The sequence below is a fragment of the Natator depressus genome, chromosome 7 (genome assembly GCF_965152275.1).
Source record: "Natator depressus isolate rNatDep1 chromosome 7, rNatDep2.hap1, whole genome shotgun sequence".
Lineage (NCBI taxonomy): Eukaryota > Metazoa > Chordata > Testudines > Cheloniidae > Natator > Natator depressus.
Genome location: NC_134240.1, coordinates 90,073,511 through 90,093,335, shown reverse-complemented (window position 1 = coordinate 90,093,335; position 19,825 = coordinate 90,073,511). Strand labels below are relative to the sequence as shown.

Sequence of the window (19,825 nt, the reverse complement as noted above, 5' to 3'; positions counted from 1 at the left end):
AGGGATTAGAAAACAGGTCTCCCACATCCCAAGTGAACACCCTAACCTTTGGGTATGAACCATCATCAGCGGGGGTAGGAAGGTTCTTACTCTTGTTTTTGCTAGAAAAGGCTGACTATTCTTAGGCACCTAATTCCAGGAGAGGGGTCAAGCCTGTGAATCTGGAGCACAGACAGGAGCCTCTGGCACCCAAGAGTACATATACTCTGCAATTAGCCATCTGCAGCTGACCTGTGCCAGCTGACTCAGGCTCCTGGAGCTCAGGCTAAGGGGCTATTTAATTGTGGTGTAGAAGTTCGGGCTCAGGCTACAGCCCAGGCTCTAGGAACCTGTGAGGTAGGAGAGTCCCAGAGCCTGGGCTGCAGCCTGAGCCCAAGCCCAAACGTCTACACTGTACTTAAACAGCCTCTTAGCCCAAGCCCTGCTGGCACAGGCCAGCTGCAGGTGGATCTGGGCCCTGAGCCCTGCCCTTTCTTTTGTATTTCACTCCTGGGTGTCTTAGGTGGCTCCCAGCTCAGTTTGCTGGCTTCTGAGAATCCCTTTCTTAATGCTTAATTCATCTCCTGGGGAGCCTGGATATCCAACTTTGGTCTCTGAATTCCACTAGGGGGCCGGGCACCATGGAGTTACATGTTGCAACACTCAACATTGCAATGCCTAACCCCTTGTGAATCCAGATCTTAGGCCCTGTAACGCTGAGAAGAGCAATGCTAACATACCTTTACAAATTTGGCCTGTAACAAATGTACTGTAAACAGCTTTTAGTCATTTATTTGCACTTTATAAACCATTGGTAAAACAGAACCTTAATATAAAGCGTGACTTATCTCTAACCTCCCATCACGTCAGTGTTTTCCACTAAGAACAAGCTAAAAAACCTACACCATTTACACCTTCTTCACTTAGAAGAGTGCAGTTTGGATTCTGAGAGACACCTGACAATGAGATCCATGAAGCCTAGAACTACCACAGTCAAATGCAGTCACACCTACCAAGTGGAGTGGAGCATCACCATTTACAGAATTTTAAAATTAAATATGAGACAAGGTGACGTCAAATAACATTGCACACACAGGCTTACTGGAATGCAAGCCACGATCAATTTAGAACACAAGGAAAAAAACCCACACATATATACGACAACCTTTTATCTCCTTCACCTTAGCTGACATTCAGATGCTGTTTTGCAGGTGATCTAGTTTTAAGATAGCAGGCTGGGAGAGAGAGCTAAACATTACTTAGAAAAAACAGAACTCACTCATTATGTTTTGGTGAACAAACAATTGCAATAGCCTCTGGTAACATTAGCTGATAAGAACAATGAGTATGAAGATCAACACTGGATAAGAATGCAGTTTGTGTTGGATGCGTCTACAAAAAGAAAGGGAAAGCTCTGCATAGTGAAAGTATTTCTTAGTCAAGTCAAGGTCAAAAATCCATTCAAGAAGAAACAGGATTTTGTAACAAGAGAAGGTGTTAGCATTTTCCCCAGATTCAGTTTTTATTATTTGCTACTAAACCTTAACTTTTCCATGGCACAACATACCTCTGAGGATAATTTTCATGAATGACTCAACAATGCAAAAGCTAAACGCTACAGTGTCAGGAGTAAATCCCTAATGCCAGGTGTATGAAGGCTTACAAAAACAATTTTAAACTCTTCTGAATATCAGATTAATGTTCTTATGAAAGGAAACAAATCTAGATTGAAAAGGCAAGTGTGGGTATAATAAGATGGCAGACCGAGATCAAAGGACTTAAATTAATTGTCCAAAATCCCTAAGAGTGGGATCATACACCATCCATATCAAGTAGAAAGTAAAAATTAGAACATAATTGAAAGTAACTGTCACTAGACGGTAAAAAGTGAATCAACACCTATAAGAAAATGGAAGCATGAAGCAGGTTGAAATTTTACATGGTGTTCACATTACATCACTGTCTTTGGTTCCAATACAAACATGGATTTAATATGAAATTGACAGAGCTGTGTGGCCCCAGTAAACCATTTTCCTGTCCCAGGAAAATTTTCAAATTAAAAAAAAAAAAATCCTGACCCAAATCAGGACCAAAAATTGAAATCTCAAAAATGTTTGAGAACTGCAACTCACCAAAATTATTCAGTTCAGTTCAACTGAAATGTTTTGTTTTGATATTTCAAAATGTTTTGTTTCCATTTAACAATTTTTATACTATAAATTAAAATTTCTAAACAAAAAGTTACTCCAAAAGGAAAAACTGAACTTTTCTTAGAAAAAGTCAAAGTGGAATGTTTCAAAAACTTTAAAAAACTTTGATTTAAAATTTTTTCAAAATGGGAAATTCATCAGAACCGACCATTCCCCAAGAAGTTTCAGTTTTGACAAGTCAGTACTTTCCAACAACAAAAAAGTATAGAAAAAAAATTCCTGACCAGCTATACAAATTGGTGATTTATATATCTGGGGTGCAATTCTGATCTCAGATGCTCTGCCTTTCAGAGGAGTTATTCCCGATTTACAGTGGCATAGGTGAGATCAGAATCAGCCCCCTGAACTCCAGCGAGGTCAGGCATTACTTCACCATTTATGATCTTAGTCATTAATGCACTAAGTCTTGGAAGTTCACGTTTGAGCTGATTTACTCATTTCTACACATATTTATGTTTAGTGTTTCATTTTATAATTTCATGGACTACAAGATTAGCCAAATTTGCAATAGAAAAAAAATCTAAAATCGTCTAACAAAACAGAGCCTCAAGTTTCTTTTGCAAGCAGGTTTCTTTTTGTCACATTTCCTATCCTAAAAAAAATCTTCACTATTGATTTTTAAAGAAAATTATGTAACATACTCAGTCAAGTACTCTACTTTTTAATATTTATTTCACAACTCTTCCTTCTCACCATGCCTGGAATAAACTCTCAATGCTCAAAACTGCTTGATCCAAACTGCAGTTTGAAAACCTACAAGTAATGGTTTTAGAAACGAGGTGTATCTAATACAAATGGGCGAAATTCTGCACTGAATTCTATCTTGTATACATTAGGATTTTAAATTGCTGTCCATCACTGTAGCAGCTGAGTGAATTCCATATAAAATCAATAGCAAAGTCATAGTGGACTTCATGAAGTCTCTGGCTCTTTTCCTTTTTGAGGCTACATGTCAGACATGTAAATGGTATTGAATGAGGTGTATGTGAGAAAGAATTTTGGGCCAAATTCTGCCAACAGACAGACAGCTCCTATCGTCTTGAATAGAAGTTGCATGGGCAAAACTGGGCCAACTGTATCAATGAAACACTTTACAGCTTTCTAGAAATAAAGAACAGCTTGTATCAGGGGATGACATTTATGTCAAATTAGGTCACCAGCACAAAAATTGAGAGAGAAAATTAGTTTAAATCATGCGAATTATTTCTTTAAACTGGGTTTTCCAGTGCTCGTTCTGTATATCCTATCTAGCCAATACAGAGAAGTCAACATCCACAAGGCATACGTACATGGATCCAACCCAAAGTGAGGAGAGCGTGTTGATCCTGAACGCTGAATAATTCTTCCACATTCTCCATGTCGCAGTAATCCGGTCCTGCAGACTGCTTTGGCACTATTACATGGGTAATAGTAAATTCATTATGTGTCTGTAAAACACATGGTAGGAAGATGACTTGAATTAATGGTCTTCTAATGAACAAATGCTGAACATGAATCTGAGGAGAAAAGGGTCAGATCCTCAGCTGCTATAAGTTGCAGTAGTCCCACTGAGTTCAATTAAACTATGCCAGTTTACACTAGCTAAGAATCTGGCCAGTATTTCATCACAGCAATAGACAGAGAAGCAACAAACGTATTTGAAATGTGTATGCACAGAAAAATATTTAAAAAAGAGATGATGTCTGTTAAGAATGAAAGCAAGAGATGTAAAAATACGATTACTTTCTTTGAAGCTTGGAAACACAACATGCTTCCCTGTTTTTATTATTCTTGTTTTTATGTGTGTCTAATGCACTTTGATATCCACTTTGAACTTCTTTGTTCTTGCATGTCTGTGTATCAGCATCAGTGGTGCTATCCCCACTGCTCTGGGAACAATCTGATAATTAAGTACTGCTGGAAAGTTAGCTAATTGACCACTAAACATTATCTAGGATATAGATAAAAACAAACAGCAGTGATTTTTGTTTTATTTGCTGACAGTGGTGGATTTTTTTAGAATTTGATAACACCCACCAATAGCTTCTAACATTTTTAATATCCAGTTTTCCTGTAACTAAACCTCATTTTGTTTGATGAATACCAGGGAATGTTCTTGAAAAATCCTGTAATGGAGGTTAAGTGTACAGCTTAATAACAGTACATGACCACAATAACTATGGAGAATTAAGATCAAATAGGTCTGTAACAATGCAAACAGCAGACCACAATTCAATAAGATAGCCTAACAGATCCATAAGATTATTTTATAAAGTTACTTACATTACACACGGAAGGCTTGTCTCTACTACTGCTTAAGTCAATGTATGTTATGTCACTCAGGGGTGTGAAAAAGCCACCCACCTGAGTGACATTCTCCTGCCAACACAGATTTCACCTCTCGTTGAGGTGGAGTAATTATGCTGATGGAAGAGCGCTCTCCCGTCAACAGTGTATCTTCACCAGGTGCGTTACAGCGGTGCAGTTGCATCGGTGCAGCTGTGCCAATGTAGCAAGGTAGTGTAGACTAGCCCTTGCACTTCAGATCTGTTTTTGCTTTGATATCAGTTCATTACAGGAAAATACAGTACTATCAAAAATGCCTTCCCCGTACAAATGTGAAGGTTCAACTGTACCAGTTTTCCGCAGAGAATTCCACATGTCTCTATTCCTCTTACTGTATTTGCCTCTGCTAGCAGCAGAAATTTGTGACAAAGATCTGTGGGTAAAACTACACCTCGGAGTGCTTCAGCCATTTGATCTAATAAACGAGGAGAAAGGGCATTTATAATTTAGTCTTCAGTGCAAAATTTTCTAATGTAACAGGTTTACACAGTTAAGAGATCAACTGAACTGACTTACATAGGGAGTGCCATACTTGCCACAAAGAAGTTTTTGTCAGAATAATATAGAACTTTACAGAGCATAACCTTTCTTCTATTAAATGTACATCAAAGAATACAGAATCTTAACTGGATTGCATTCACTAAGGCAGTGAACTAGCACTACTTCCTGGTCCAAATTTTCAGAAGAACTCTAAAAATGCAACCACAGTGGGCCTGGGCCTGCTCCCATGGAGTTAATGGCAAAATTCCCATTTCATTCAATGGAAACAATTGGGCCTGTAGTCTGCAGGTCTAGGAACTTGTAGGTGTGAAATGGGTAATCTCAGATGTACGTATCCATTTTAGGTGAGAAAACAAAGGGTAGTGTACAGACACACAAACATTCCAGGAACATTTGGTCCTCCACGTCAGAGAAAGCTACAATGAAATACACACATGCAGGTCGATATAATATAGTATGTTAGGAGATGCAGAGGAGCATTACAGCTCCACTGAACACTTACTCTGAACAGTGCTTAAAGTGGCTGCTGGCTTTAAGGCCTGGTTTACTGGAGGAGATTGTCCAGCAGAAACAGAGGCACCACTCTTACTGGCTTTCTCAGAAAATGTGGTAGATAAGGAGTTATTCTGATGCATAGAAATGCAAGACAACACACTTCCATCAATCTGCTCAGACATAACCATATTCTCTTTAATTTTCTGATCTCGGGCTAGTTCTTGCTTCTTAAGCTGATCTTCAAAGAACTGAAACTGCTCCGTTTCAAGCTGCTGTTGTCGCATCTGTGCAATTCTCTTCTTTTCTGCTTCTATCAGCCTCTGCTGCTCCAGTTTCTTTAAGAATTCAGCTTTACACTTGTTCTGCAAAGTATGTAAATAAAGTGGTCAGATCCTTTAGACGATGTTAAAAGAGTCACAAAATCATGAGGGGAAAGCTAGCAAACTGATTAACCAGTTATTATCAGACAATAATGACACTGTTTGGAATACGTTATCCACATTGCCCAATACAATTGTGCCCACAGAAGTGCTCTAAAATAATAAACACGATGTACTTAGGGGTAGAGGACAGAGATCTCCCATTCTGCACACCCCTGATACATTATGCATTTACCTCAGTATTAATAGTATTTGCCCTTGACCCCCTTATATTTTAGCAGAAATAATTATAGTCTAAAAAAGTCATTTTAAGAATAGGGGAGTAAAGGGAGAGGGCACAAACAAGTCTTTGTCATCAACGACTAATTTATCTTCAAGTGGATTTCACAGCACAGTTCTCTCCCTCATACCTTCTCCTGCCCTTTTCCTTTCTTCACTTACTTCAATTTCCCTTGGACTGCTTCCGGGTATGTCTACACTTAAACTGCTGCACAGACACTCACTACAATGACAGGGGGGGTTCTCCCATCGCAGCAGTTAATCCACCTCCCCAAGAGGCAGTTGCTATGCTGATGGAAGAATTCTTCCGTTGACTAGTACTGTCTACACCAGGCGATAGATCATCAAACGTCTCTCAGGGGTGTGGAGCTATGCCAATGTAAGTTTTCAGTGGAGATCAGCCCTTAACCTTGCATTGTATGGATTTTTCCACACTACTTATTGTTCTCTCTCGGTCACAGTAAGTCCTCACTGTACTCTCATCTCCCTCCAGCTGCCCAACACCAACTGCTATTCCACAAACTGCAGGGAACCTTCAGGTTCCAACATTCCTTCACCACTTCTGTTAAAGAGATAGCAACACAAACTGTCAGAAGCCAGTTAAAATATAGATACTTAATCAATAACCAACAAACAAAACAAAACAAAACCTCGCAAACAAATCATAAATGGGAACACGGATTCTTGTTCCAAATTCCAGGAGACGCTCTGTGGGAGAAGGAACAGTGTTCCTTACTTCCTCTACCTCTTTCCATTACAAGCTTTTGAACTACAAATCCTACTCTCAGTGACTTTATTACACAAAGTGGGAATATGACTATGCAGCCCTTAATAGTTACTTAAATACACCCAGGAGTCAACCACAACCTAGCCTAATTTTGTACCTTTCACAATGCCTTGATGGATGTCTGAGTTCAAGGGAATACTAGTTGTGTTGTGGTCTAATTTTGCTTTTTCTTCAGGGAAAATGGGCCAATTCAAATACTCATTAGTACAGTATCTGAATTTATCAAATAAAATAGCATTAACCAAACTGTACCAACCTGCAATAGAGGCTTTTTTTTACAATAGATAAAGACATTAAGCATTTCTATTAAGTAAATGCTAAAATATTTACATATTTATTTCTAAATAACCACACATCTACACCATTTATTTTCAAATACACTGCTTTATTAAAAAGAAAAGGAGGACTTGTGGCACCTTAGAGACTAACCAATTTATTGGAGCATAAGCTTTCGTGAGCTACAGCTCACTGCATCGGATGCTTTATTAGACGCTCAAAAGACGCAGTTTCTAATAGTGCCTAAACAATAGTAAAATTTAGATGTTTTTCTCATACAACTGCTTTTTTATTTGAATGTTGATTATGTAATATTTATAACTAACTGATTAAATCAGTAAACATTCATATGAATAATGCTTTAAAAATTAAATGTGAATTCAGATAAGACTTACTTTGTCTTGCATATATTCTTGGTATTCTGCGTTATATTTCTTTAAAAGATCCTTCTTCAATTCATCTGTCCTTGGAAATGCAACCTCTTTCAGTTTCTTTTGGGAAGGGGCGGGGGAAGGGGAGGAGAAATTAAAAAAAATGTAAAACTGATTTCCTGCCTTTGAAACAAACAAACAAACAAATTAGCTGGGAAGGAAAATCAGCTGGAATGCAGATTTAAAAAGTCAATCATTTCAAAACAAAGTTAAAAATACTAAATTACAGGCATGTCAAATACATAAAGCCATGTCTGTAGCTGTTATCAGTTGGCACACTCCATTGAAGCTATGCCAGTTTACACCAGCTGAGATCTGGCCAACAGATTTCTTGTAGAAAAGAAAAATCACTTTTCCAACCAGTCTGATGCCTCTGTGAGGCACAAATGACATGTGACAAACGGCATTACTGGCTCAGATTATGTTTGTTTCTAGGTTTTAGATCAGCTTTGGCCCAGATCCTGCAACAAGCTATCTGGGATGAGCCTAGGTGGGGCTCCACTCAGATGTGGAGTTCTGCCTGTGGAGAGTTCACTGCAGGAATGGGGTCTTTGATATTACATGTTTCAAGACCTTAACTAAAGTACTTAAGCATGTACTTAATCCCATTGATTAACAGAATTTAAGCACATGCTTGGGCACCTCTCCTGAATAGGGATGCTTTCCTGACTTAAGGCCCAAGGCAGAATAAGAATCGGAAGAAAATTATGTGGACCAAGCCTCAAAAGGGACCCTATTAAATGTATTAAACTTACAATGGTAGACCTCAATCACATGGCACTTTACATACTTGCTTAGCTTTACTCACATAAGTACTCCTATTGAGTTCAATAGCTTGGGCCCGTAGTTATTGGGGTGTTTAAATAATTCAAACTGGAAAATTTAACATCAGTGTAGCATTTTGCCAGATGAATCTGAGTATATACAAACCAGTGCACAGGTGCTATTGCCTGTCACAGCACACATGCACCAGAAAGCAGCTGTCCCCTTCTGGAATCACTTGGAATGCACTGTGGAATGGCAGCATGAGGCACAATGTTCTGCTAGAAGAGACAGTTTTCCATATTTCAGTGAATATCAATGGATAATTTCAGGTGTTTTAAACTGAGGAGGGAACTATTTAAAAAGTTCATCCATTAATTAAAGCAATGATGAAACCAATATAGTACTGGAGAAATTGGGAAACACATTAAAAGGAAATGGAGTACATATTTTAGTGTTAAAGAAAGCAGAAAATACTTTGGCTTATCAGCGCATGTTAAGCAGATAATATACAGTACACTAATAATTCCAAATGTCCCTCCGGCACGCAAAAGTCAAGGGTCATTCACTTAAATGGAAGCAGGATAATATCCTAAATGCTTTTAAATTAAGGTATTTAAAATATATGTATCCTTTAGAAACAGATTTAACTAAGTGTCAAACAATCCATATACTATTGGCTCTGTTCAGCGATACCAATTAATTCACATTTTAGGAGTTGCAATTAGAATCCCAGCAATGATCAAGTTAGTAAACTGAAATTAAACTTTGTTGCTAATGGAGTTAGTTATAAGAACTTAGTCTTGGTTGGTTCCATACGTATTTGTTAGTTCTGGGGAAAGAACAATTTAGTTACTGAGAGAGCAATGCCAGGAAAAAGCAAACCTACCTTCATGATATCCTGTTTTTCTGGTACTGAACATTGCTGATAGTCTCGGTGACTGGGCAGCTTTTCTACAAATAAGCTAGAAAATTAAACACACACATTTCCCCCCTTGTTAGCCAAAGGAAGATCCACAACAGCTTTTATGTTGGGAGGAAAACAAGTTTTGCATATCACAGATGTTGAACACTGCATTCCAATTTGATTTATAGCAGTTTTCTATGCTTTCACAGGTTTAAACCATGTCACTGAAATTCCAGCACTGATTTACATAACACAAATCTTAACCCCCACAATATTATTTTCTGTAGCTGGATGCACTTTTCCTTGTTCTTTAGTAGCAAAGGGTAATAACAGGACTAACTAACACATGGCACCAGAAATCACCATGCTGGGCACAAGCTAGCCTTTGTAACCAGATCTTATCAGCATCACCCTTGTCCTTCCATCCCGTTTTCACTCTGAACACACTTGTTAGGTCTTGTCTTATTTAAGGTCTTCAGGCCAGTGAATGTCCTTTATTCTATGTTTGTTCATGGATTGCAACCTTCACGAGCTACTGCCATGCAAATAATAATAATGATAACATGGCAAAAGTCGAGGAGAGAAGGCTGCCAACAGAGGAGGTCTCTGTAGAGACTTCATGTGAAGTCGTGCATGTCATACTGACATGCATTACTGCAGCCCACTTCTGACCACACCAACCTGTGCTATAAGGTGAAACAAATTATTTTATAGCACAGGCAGAATCAATCACTATTGTGCACGTAGGATGCACACTGGATACCTCTGTTTACAGCCACCCATAGCTTTCTGAAAAGTTCACCTTCAAGACTGGAAATTTCCTGGCCCTCTCTGTTCCCAAAAGTTGCATGTGTTTGTTTAAAAACAAGCAACAAACAAATGCAACAATGTCTGAACAAACAAACAGGATACCAAAGTGAGGGAAACCCCCCAGCCCACCATTATTATATATTTAACTTTTTTTAAAGTTCTACAGCCTGACTGTCTCCCTAGAAAGTTTAAATCTGCTATGGACTTAGCTCTCCATTAGGAAGTAACTGAGTGTTCTAGTGAAATCTGCTTTTGATTTGATGGAGTTATGACCTTTTGAAAAAAAAAAAAAATCACATGCTAAGCATGCACTGGACATTTTGCAATGACTTATTCATTCAGCGACAGACTCTGTCTCGTCCTTGTGTGGAAGAGTAGCAGAATGAGGGAGTAAAAAGCCCCTCTTTTTGTGGTCTGTTTGATGGCTGGGCAAAATTACCAAATCAATCTATCCATCAGACTCATTACGGTAAAAAAAAACTACAGATTATTCCTTACGTTATAAATTTATTATAAAGAACAAAAGCATTCTCCAGGTTTCCTTCCTCCAGATATACAGATGCCATGCGCTCCATCTCTACTCCGGATCTAAAGTAACGACGCGGCGTAATATCCTCATTGATTGTTATATTACAGGCAAGCTTGCTTAAGGCACGTACTCGCTCCTCTGGGCTCACTGAAACATCTGTGTGGTCAGGCATAGCTGCTAACTTTTTCTGAAAAACAAGCAACACATCACAGGTTACATTTCACCTTGGATGGCTGACCCCATTCACACATGACCTTGTTCAAGGCACTGAGGGAAATTTAAATTTAAATCAATAAATTAATTAAATAAAAATCAATCAATAAATAACCACAAATGTTAGTAACAATGAAAAGACTTCATCATGCTTCTTCAATGGCATTAAAAACAATGAATAAATTATATTACAAACACAAAAATTGTGAAACAAGATAAAGACAAAATTAAATTAACTAGAGTGAAACAAATAAAAGAATAAGCCTGATTTGGCAGTTTCCTAGATTTCCCAAGATATGAATTCCCATAAAGTGCCCCATTTTTATAGACGTTTAAAGTATTTTACCTAGGCCTGATCTACCCTTGGAACTTACACAGGCCCAGCAACATCTCCTAAGGGCATGAAAAATCCACACCTCTGAGAGATGCAGCTATGCTAACATCACCCCCAGTGCAGACAGTGCTAGGTCAATGGAACAATTCTTCTGTTGACCTAGCAATCTGGGAGTAGCTCCAGCAATGGGAGAAGCCCTCCCGTTGGCGTAGGTTGTGTCTACACTGGAAATGCTACAGCAGTGCTGCGGCTGTAGCATTTCAAGTGTAGGCAAGCCCTTACCACTGGAGGTAATGTTTACAATTGTAGCCTAACTGATAACAGCAGTCAGAATTTGCAGGATCACACCAGAAGTTCATTTCAATGGAACTTTACAGATTAAAGCATTCATTTACAGCTGAATAAACTAAAGCTATTTAACAGGACAGGAAGAGAAGCCAGCAAGAAAAGCCATGAACTCATGTTCTATAAGGTTTAATACATTTTCTCTTTCATACCGTTATTTAAAATAATTTTGATTACATTCCTGAATGAAACTGCTGCTGCGAAACTGCTTCATCTTATTATATTTTAAAGGCTTCAGTCTTTCAATTCAGAATGTGTATACAAACACACCCCTGAGGAAGTGCACAGTAACTAAGAGGGAGAAACCCAACAAATCAAATGTATTCAATATAATATTTAAAAAATATTTAAATTCCAGCTCGCTACACTCCATACGAAGGGGCAGCTGGGCAGAGAATAAGGGCGGTAGCAGGGAATGGTGGTTAGAAACGTGGAAAAACCCTTGAGCTGGTGGTCAGCACAACTAAACTAGCGTGGGTGGTATCAGATAGTTTGCTGCTTTTTTGAAACTCTGGATGCCAAAGCATTAAATATCAAAATGTAATACATACCAATGAACTAACAGTGAATGGCTGTTCCATGTTGCCCACAGTCTGCAAACCAAGAAGATTACTATTTCTTTTCAATCTCTCCATCTGGTCACAAAAAACAAAATGGGGGGCACAGGGGAGGAGGGCGGAAAAAAAATCAATGCAATGTTCAGTGCTTGCAGTAAGTTGCCCTCCCCACAGCCCCGCGAGTCATGGTTTATTGGTCAAAGAGGAACTTCAGTACAAATACTCTGATTGTCACCATGTGCTAACATGAAATATGATAATGAAGTCATTTTAACTGAAAATATCTTCAAACATCTATGTTCTTATGCCATGCCAAGTACCATAACAGTTTAAAATCGAACACAACACACACAAGTCAAATTATGCATTTTAATAAACATGTTATTACAGGTGACCTCAGTATATAATAGTATATTAAGTAGTTTTAAAATAAACTGATTTCATATTTTGTTAAGTTGTAATTTAAATGATAAACTAGTACTTTTCAAACACAAAGGAGGGGGAGAGTCCAAATCAAAAGTTCAGAGACTAATAAGTGCATTTGTTTTTCCATCTGCATATGCCATGGTAAATGTATCTATGTACAGTGTGAATTTGAGCACTTTTTTCTAGCAGGTCTAGAATTATAAATTAAATCAGGCAACTGTCCTACCTTAATATGGAAACTACATGTTTAGTAACTAAAAGTATATGAAACCTTTCTAGCACTATTTGTATAGCATGTATAGCACTGGTCAATTGCAAGAAGTGATCGAAAACTGCACTCAGCATGGAAGAGATAGGAGTTAACACAACCCTTCAGTAAAGGCAAATAATAACAAGTAAAGGCAAACATTTGAAAGTGCCGTGGTCATCAGCAAAAAAGGCTTCTGACAAGGAAATGATTCATTAAGTTATACTTTAATATGAATCTGAAGCTGGGAAGGTGGGTGCTCTAATTCCCAACACTTCAGTGCTCAATCTAGAAGATTGGTCTTGAATGTCAAAGGTTTTGTACGATACAGAAAATGCGCACTACAAACATCTAAAGGCTAGACTGGTTCATCACAGAAGCCCCAGACTCAGAGGAGTTGCAGCAAAGACTTAATGTGGACTTCTCCCTCTCTGGAGGCTAGTTTGAACCCTGGCAGAAATTAGAGCAACCCCTAGGGCTGTTTTTCTGTATCTTTTTACAAAGAAATAAGTAGTTATGTTTTCTGCGACTCCATTACTTCCTGTCTTTGCCTCTTCCTTGTTTTTCTTAAAGGCTAATCATATCTATTAGGTCAGCCTTTAGTTTTAACCATTATCTTTACCATTTTAGAGTCAACAATTTCATCTCAGTTATTAACTGGCCAGTTTTCTTTCTTTTTTGTTTTGTTTCCTCCTTGATTTAGTTGTAAATTCCTTTACTAATCCACTTATTCCCTTTGACTAGATATAACTAATTCTACATTGTTGCAGTCATTATAATTACCTAATAAGTCTTACTGACTATATATTCTTGCTTGGGTCCATCCCCAGTTTTTCCACTGCCAGCCCTGGTTCTTTTTACAATCATTGCTAGGTGTGCTACAAGTCTGTGAATTGGCCTCAATTTTCAAGCAGATGTGTGCAAAATACTTGCATGCTTTTGCAATGCTACTTTGAAAACTGGATCTGAAATGTAAATTTGGTTCACTCACATTTACTGTTGTATGTACTTCCCCAAAAATGGTTCTATTCTAGAGATTCTAAACTTCAGCCAAATTAAAATTCTCAAGACAGGGCATTAGAAACACAAATACAAAACCTGATTATAATATGATGCTTCCTGTTTCATGTGAGAATCTCCTATTATATGTAACAGTGAAAATGTGCTCCATATACTAACATGGAATACTATAAGTAGTGAAATTTCTTTTTCAAGAATAAACCATGTTCCCGTAATGAGTTAGGTATGATTGTTCTATGAAGTGTTTCCATCCAAAGAGCGACATTAAAAAAAAAAATCCATGAAATTTTATAAAGCAGGAAGTTTTGCTATATGTTGCAAAGAAGGACCTTTTCTTTTACAGAACCTAGATATCAAATGCAGAAGTCAGTTTATTCAGGGGAAATTTTGAATTCTGTTAACTAAAAAAGATCACCTCAACATGAACAGATTTTACACAAGTGAATTTAATCATCTTCCAATCAATCACAATAGCCCTCAGCTAAGTGAGAGTTTTGTTTGTTTGCTTTATAACCCTAGTGACAAGCCACTAAGGCCTCCAGATTTATTCTTCAAAAGAGTTATTTTGTTATGTTTCCTGGCTCAGTCTTTACCACTGCTAGCACTGTAATCAAATCTTAAAAAGAAGTCCATGGTAGCTGCTGAGTGCTTGGCACCTTGGAAAATCAGGCCACTGTAAGGATTTACAAGGCTAACATAAGTTAGCCTTGTAAATCCTTACAGTGCCCTGATCTCTCTCTCTCTCTCTCTCTCTCTGTATAAATATATCTTTGTCACTGTACCCAGTTATGGGTCTTTAGTGTTACCCTGGTGGCACCAAAGGACCATAAAGCTAGCTTACCTGACCACCTGGAAGTTGCCCTGGTGTAAGGGGAATTTTTGGATGGGGCTGAGCTGGCATATTGGTCCTATGCCTCCTCCCCTGCCCCCCACAGCCCAACACCAGGAGCTGTATTTTGGGAAAGGGAGAATGCCACAACACTGCCTATTCCTGGTTTGTAGAACAGACCCTTGAGGCCACAGCAGGCTATTTGCTCTAACATAGACCAGGCGCTGAAGGGGCCCTTGGCCAGCTCCATGCAGATCCACCCAGCTCAGCCAGACTATTGAAACTACAGTACTGTGGACAGTATCAAGAATCAGGACAAAAATAATGGGAGGAAAGGAGCTCATTTTCATAAGCTTTCCTACCCCTGCAGCCTCACAGATTCCCTTGGTGGAGATGGAGAAGTATTTTTTGATCTTCAGCATGAAAGACAGCATCCAGTCTTCTTCGATTCATGTGGCACAGAAAGCAAATGCCTCTGAAGGATCAAACCTTGCTACAATATATATTCATGTTAAAACAAAGGGTATGAAATCATTCCCTCCTTCACTTACCTGTCAAGTCCCAAGCTCAATATTTTGTATTTTCTGTGTATCTGCAGATTCAATCTATAAAATGTGATCAAATCCTGAACCCAACAGTCCTTACTTAGGAAATCCCTCACTGAAGACAACAGACATTTTACCGGAGCGAGGACTTCAGTATTTCATCTATTATGCAGGAACTAATTATTAATTTTAAGTCTACCCCTGCTACAGTTCTATTATTTTTCAAAAGCATTACTGTTCACTCTTTAAGGAACCAGGGAAGGGGGGGAAGAGAAACTGATACAGGATAGATATCAGGAATGAGCATTTACTTTGGATCAAAAATAGTATTCCCCACCCCACACAACCAACCTTAAACAAGAAGTGAAACACTCCAATAAGTCTGTTAAAAAAAAACAAACTGCACGGGCATGTATCCGAGATAAAATCTGCATTACAATGATCTGCTTTAGTGATAAAATAGATCAAATTTCATTTTAAAAACATCTTTTGCCTTGTAAAATGTAAAAGTTTACTAAAGAAGTGGCCAGTTCAGGAGAAGGACAATCTTTTCATAACTAGGTTGCTGGTCTGAATCCAACATGGGTTAGTGGTGACAATGTACCACCACAGCTTTAATACTTTCCCCACTCCTACTAGCCAGGCTGAAACAAACTGGTACCCTGAGCCACACCCCCGACTGCCCCATCTCTCATTGGTCAGGTATCACCCATTCCTGTCACCCAAAGCTCCCAGTCTCCTGAGGGCTGAACACTGAGCCAACCAAAATGCCAACTGCCACTAAATGAATCAATCAGTGCTGCTCTGCCCCCATCCAATAAATCATTTTATGTCGGCCTCACATGTGGAACCCTCTGCTGAAGGAGAGCAGAGGTTCCCCTCCTCCTGGATGACACCACAATCCATTCTTAAACAGGAAGCAGCTGGCTGTGGAAGATCACCAGTGATGGGCTCTTTGTCTGCCACCATCCCAGAAAAGGTTTCTGTTGGGACAGATTCCTCTTTTGGGGAGGCACAAACACTCATCAAGGAATTCCCACCTCCGCAGCCCCAACCTTCCCAGCATGCCCTAACTCTAGCAGTACAAAAGTTAAAGTTAAAAGGTTACATTTGCCTCATTAATTTCTTTAAAATAAAGAAGTGTTAATAAGAAATAAAGTTCAATCACAAATTCAGGCATATTAAGAGGAGACATCTGGTGGCAGCAGAAACTCACACTTCCTCAAATGATGCACTGGTGTTTGTGAAAGCCTTGAAGAGCAAGCTCCTGCACGTATGCACACCATGTCAAGATACAGCAAAAGAGGTTAGCAGAAAAGTCAGTACAAATAGTGAAGCACTTGATTTTAAAAAAATCCCTTGTGGATTCCAACGTAGAAGGCAATTTGGGTTGTGGAACAATATTTAAAATTGATACAGTAAATACACTACTAGGACAAACTTGACATTTTTGTAAAAAATTACTGTAAAAAGATACAAATGTTATGCCTAATACCATGTACAGCACAAATAAAAAAATGTGGCTACAAAAACACTGACATGTTTTATAATGATTCTAATATGCTTTCTGACCAATGTATCCAAGTGTAGAGAATAATGAGGAGACTACTATTATATAGAAGATTAAGCCTCTTTAAACAAAAAAAAAAAGAATGACATTGGCCAGCTTTGTTTGCATTTGCACGTGAACATGCTATATGTTTGTACAGTGCACAGCAAAAGAAGTACCCTTATCCAGATTAGGGCCTCTGTTATTGAAATACAAGTTAATAATAAGAGTAATGAAGTACTCTACACGATCAAGGAGAAATTCAAATGTGTAATCCCTTTAAGTGAAATGGAGTGTAGTTTTATTCATTTTTCAGATATAGAAAACAACTGTGTTAATATATAAAACTAGGGTGGATAAAAATCAATGATTTAAAAAATAAATAAAAAAAACACCAGATTTTTTTGATAAAATGCTTTTTGAAGAAAAAACCTATCTAAAGATAGTTTTAATTAAGATACATTATAGCTTAAAGATATCTCATCGTGGAATAGGGATTATAAATTCTAATTCTATAGTGTGAGACAATATATTCATGTCCAATAGTTCATGGATTAGGGACCCAATCTTATGCGGTGCCAGGGGCTTCTGTATAGATTATTTAGGTTAATCTTTCTATCTACCCAGTAGGACTCAGTGCAGAAGATACCATCAGAGATGCTTAGTTTAGCAGTTCTCAAACTGTGGATTTGTGTCTCCAGAGATAACATTGTTATTAACAGCAAAAATGGTTGTTCAGGTTTTTTCGAAGTGTTTTTTTTTAAAAAAAAATAATAATAAAATTTCATTTCACTATTTTAGTTAAAAACAATTTTAACAAAAACAAACCTGATTTTAAAAAACTTGAAGGTTTAACTAAATTCAAAAATTCATATGCTCGTTTTGTTAAAATATTATGTTTGCTGTTGAAGAAAAAAATCCAGAATATATAACATTGTTGTTTTAGTTAAATAAAACAGTTTAAATGTCTGTCTGGTGATATTCTCCTCCTAATACAGCATGGCAAGAAAATCCTCCAAATATTAATGATTAACCTGTTGAACTGGAGATAGTTCACCTCCCAATGACTTCATAAATATCTGCTTCAATTACCTTCGGTAAATGAAATGACCGATCATTCATTTTCTGATATAGCTGTAAAACTAATCTGAAAAGTTTTCAAAATAAATCACTTTAAAAATGTATAGTCTGCACCTTCTAAAAATGAAACTTACATCTATCTCTGAGTTGTGAAGAATATGTATTAAGGTTATAACAACGAACAAGAATGCACTTTTATGTAGAAATCCATGATTAAATCGAGTCTTCCTGACTTGTGATTTAAATCAATTGATTTAAATCAAATCCACCCTGTGTGAAACTATAATCCAACCCCCAATGCCGGGGATATGAGCCATTATACTAATTGGGAACCATCTCAGCCAGTCAGAGTGTTGGAATGCTATAGATCTACTGACATATTTCTCACTTATCCAATCCTGCACACTTCAATTGGCTGAGAGTAATCAGATTTGCATAACAAGTGTATAGTTATTTATTAATAACCAGACTGTGTGCAAATCCATGTAATGATTACTTAAATGCCCTGAGCAAAATGGAACACAAGGATTTATATAATCACTGAATGGCTATTTCTTCATATACGTATAATGATTAAGCAAATTCTCCTAGTCCCACTGGTAGCTACATGCAGAACATCAACATGCTCACAAAGAGCATGGTACCTACAATTTCTGCCCTCCACCTACCCCATCACACCACAATTTTATTACAAATGTTATAATGACCATGATGTATAAAAAATGCAGATTTTCGTCTAGTGTAAAAGTGGGCATCTAGGAAAAGAGTTCAGTCACTACTGAAGTCATCAATTTAATGAGGAAAAATACAAAAACACAAGAAACTTTTAAACTCCTAATTACAGGCCCAAACTGTCTCAACAACTTTTAAATAAGACCATGATTACCATGGGTGGTGTTCTTAAAAATTAGTGGCCTGGCATTGCCCTACATTTTTAAAATCCACTGTATCAAACCCAAGAGTAAAAATAAATAGTTTGTACAGAAAATACAGGTTGGCTGAGCATTTCAAAGGAGCCAAAGGAAGTTTAGTGCCCATCTTCCACTGCATTTCACTAGGAGGTAGGCACCTAAATAATGTAGGCTTCTTGGAAAATCTAAGTCATGGGACAGAAACTCTGTCTTTATAGATTACTTGAAGATAATCAAAACAGCAACAGCTGCCTTCTAACAGTTAAGTCTGCACAGAAGATGGCTGTCTATAAATAAACATGGGCTTTTGGAGTAAGTGTTCACTACCAGAATGATTCAGTTAGCATAAAGAGAGCAACAGCCTGTTTTAGACAAAGATGAGAGAAGGAGATAAAAAGACTAAATTAATTTAAACAAAGAGGTCTATTGATACTGCCCAAGGACTGTATTAAGATCATGTTTGGTAAACAAGAGGCGGGTGGGACCAGAAATTAGACCTAATTGGTGGACAAAATAATGAGGGCATGAGCTATTCCATTTTCACCCCTTTTTGGGGCCCTTTAAAAGATTTTTTTGGGGGTGGGAGGAACACGACTACCAACACTACAACAGCCACTGAAGAGATTTTTCATTATAATGCCCAGAAATTGGCACGCTCCTCACTATCACTGCTGCATCAGTGAGGGTCCCAACCTGATACAGGTGAGATCCTGCTCTGTCTTCCCTTCCTTCATGTGCCCCTTTTTGCACAGCCTGTCTCCCAACTCTGGCCCCGGCCCATGCTATCTTAGAATCATAGAATATCAGGGTTGGAAGGGACCTCAGGAGGTCATCTAGTCCAACCCCTGCTCAAAGCAGGACCAATCCCCAACTAAATCATCCCAGCCAGGCCTTTGTCAAGCCTGACCTTAAAAACCTCTAAGGAAGGAGATTCCACCACCTCCCTAGGTAACGCATTCCAGTGCTTCACCACCCTCCTAGTGAAAAAGTTTTTCCTAATTCCAACCTAAACCTCCCCTACTGTAACTTGAGACCATTACGCCCTGTTCTGTCATCTGGTACCACGAGAACAGTCTAGATCCATCCTCTTTGGAACCA

At 38.2% G+C, this 19,825-nt stretch overlaps 1 protein-coding gene across 3 annotated transcripts in view; it reads right to left on the bottom strand.

Moving 5' to 3' along the window:
- Positions 1-19,825, bottom strand: part of STAMBPL1 (STAM binding protein like 1) — a 40,640-nt gene that overhangs the window by 7,351 nt on the left and 13,464 nt on the right. The window contains exons 2-9 of one of the 3 annotated variants that reach the window (XM_074959028.1): positions 12,115-12,198; positions 10,641-10,858; positions 9,315-9,390; positions 7,628-7,723; positions 5,518-5,872; positions 4,805-4,929; positions 3,479-3,685; positions 1,259-1,371 (exon numbers count right to left, since the gene is read on the bottom strand). In XM_074959028.1, the coding sequence (XP_074815129.1) occupies positions 1,259-1,371; positions 3,479-3,685; positions 4,805-4,929; positions 5,518-5,872; positions 7,628-7,723; positions 9,315-9,390; positions 10,641-10,858; positions 12,115-12,198 (1,274 nt within the window). Of the gene's footprint in view, positions 1-1,258; positions 1,372-3,478; positions 3,686-4,804; positions 4,930-5,517; positions 5,873-7,627; positions 7,724-9,314; positions 9,391-10,640; positions 10,859-12,114; positions 12,202-19,825 lie in introns of those variants that run through there. The other 2 variants (XM_074959029.1, XR_012640320.1) reach the window with 2 other exon arrangements.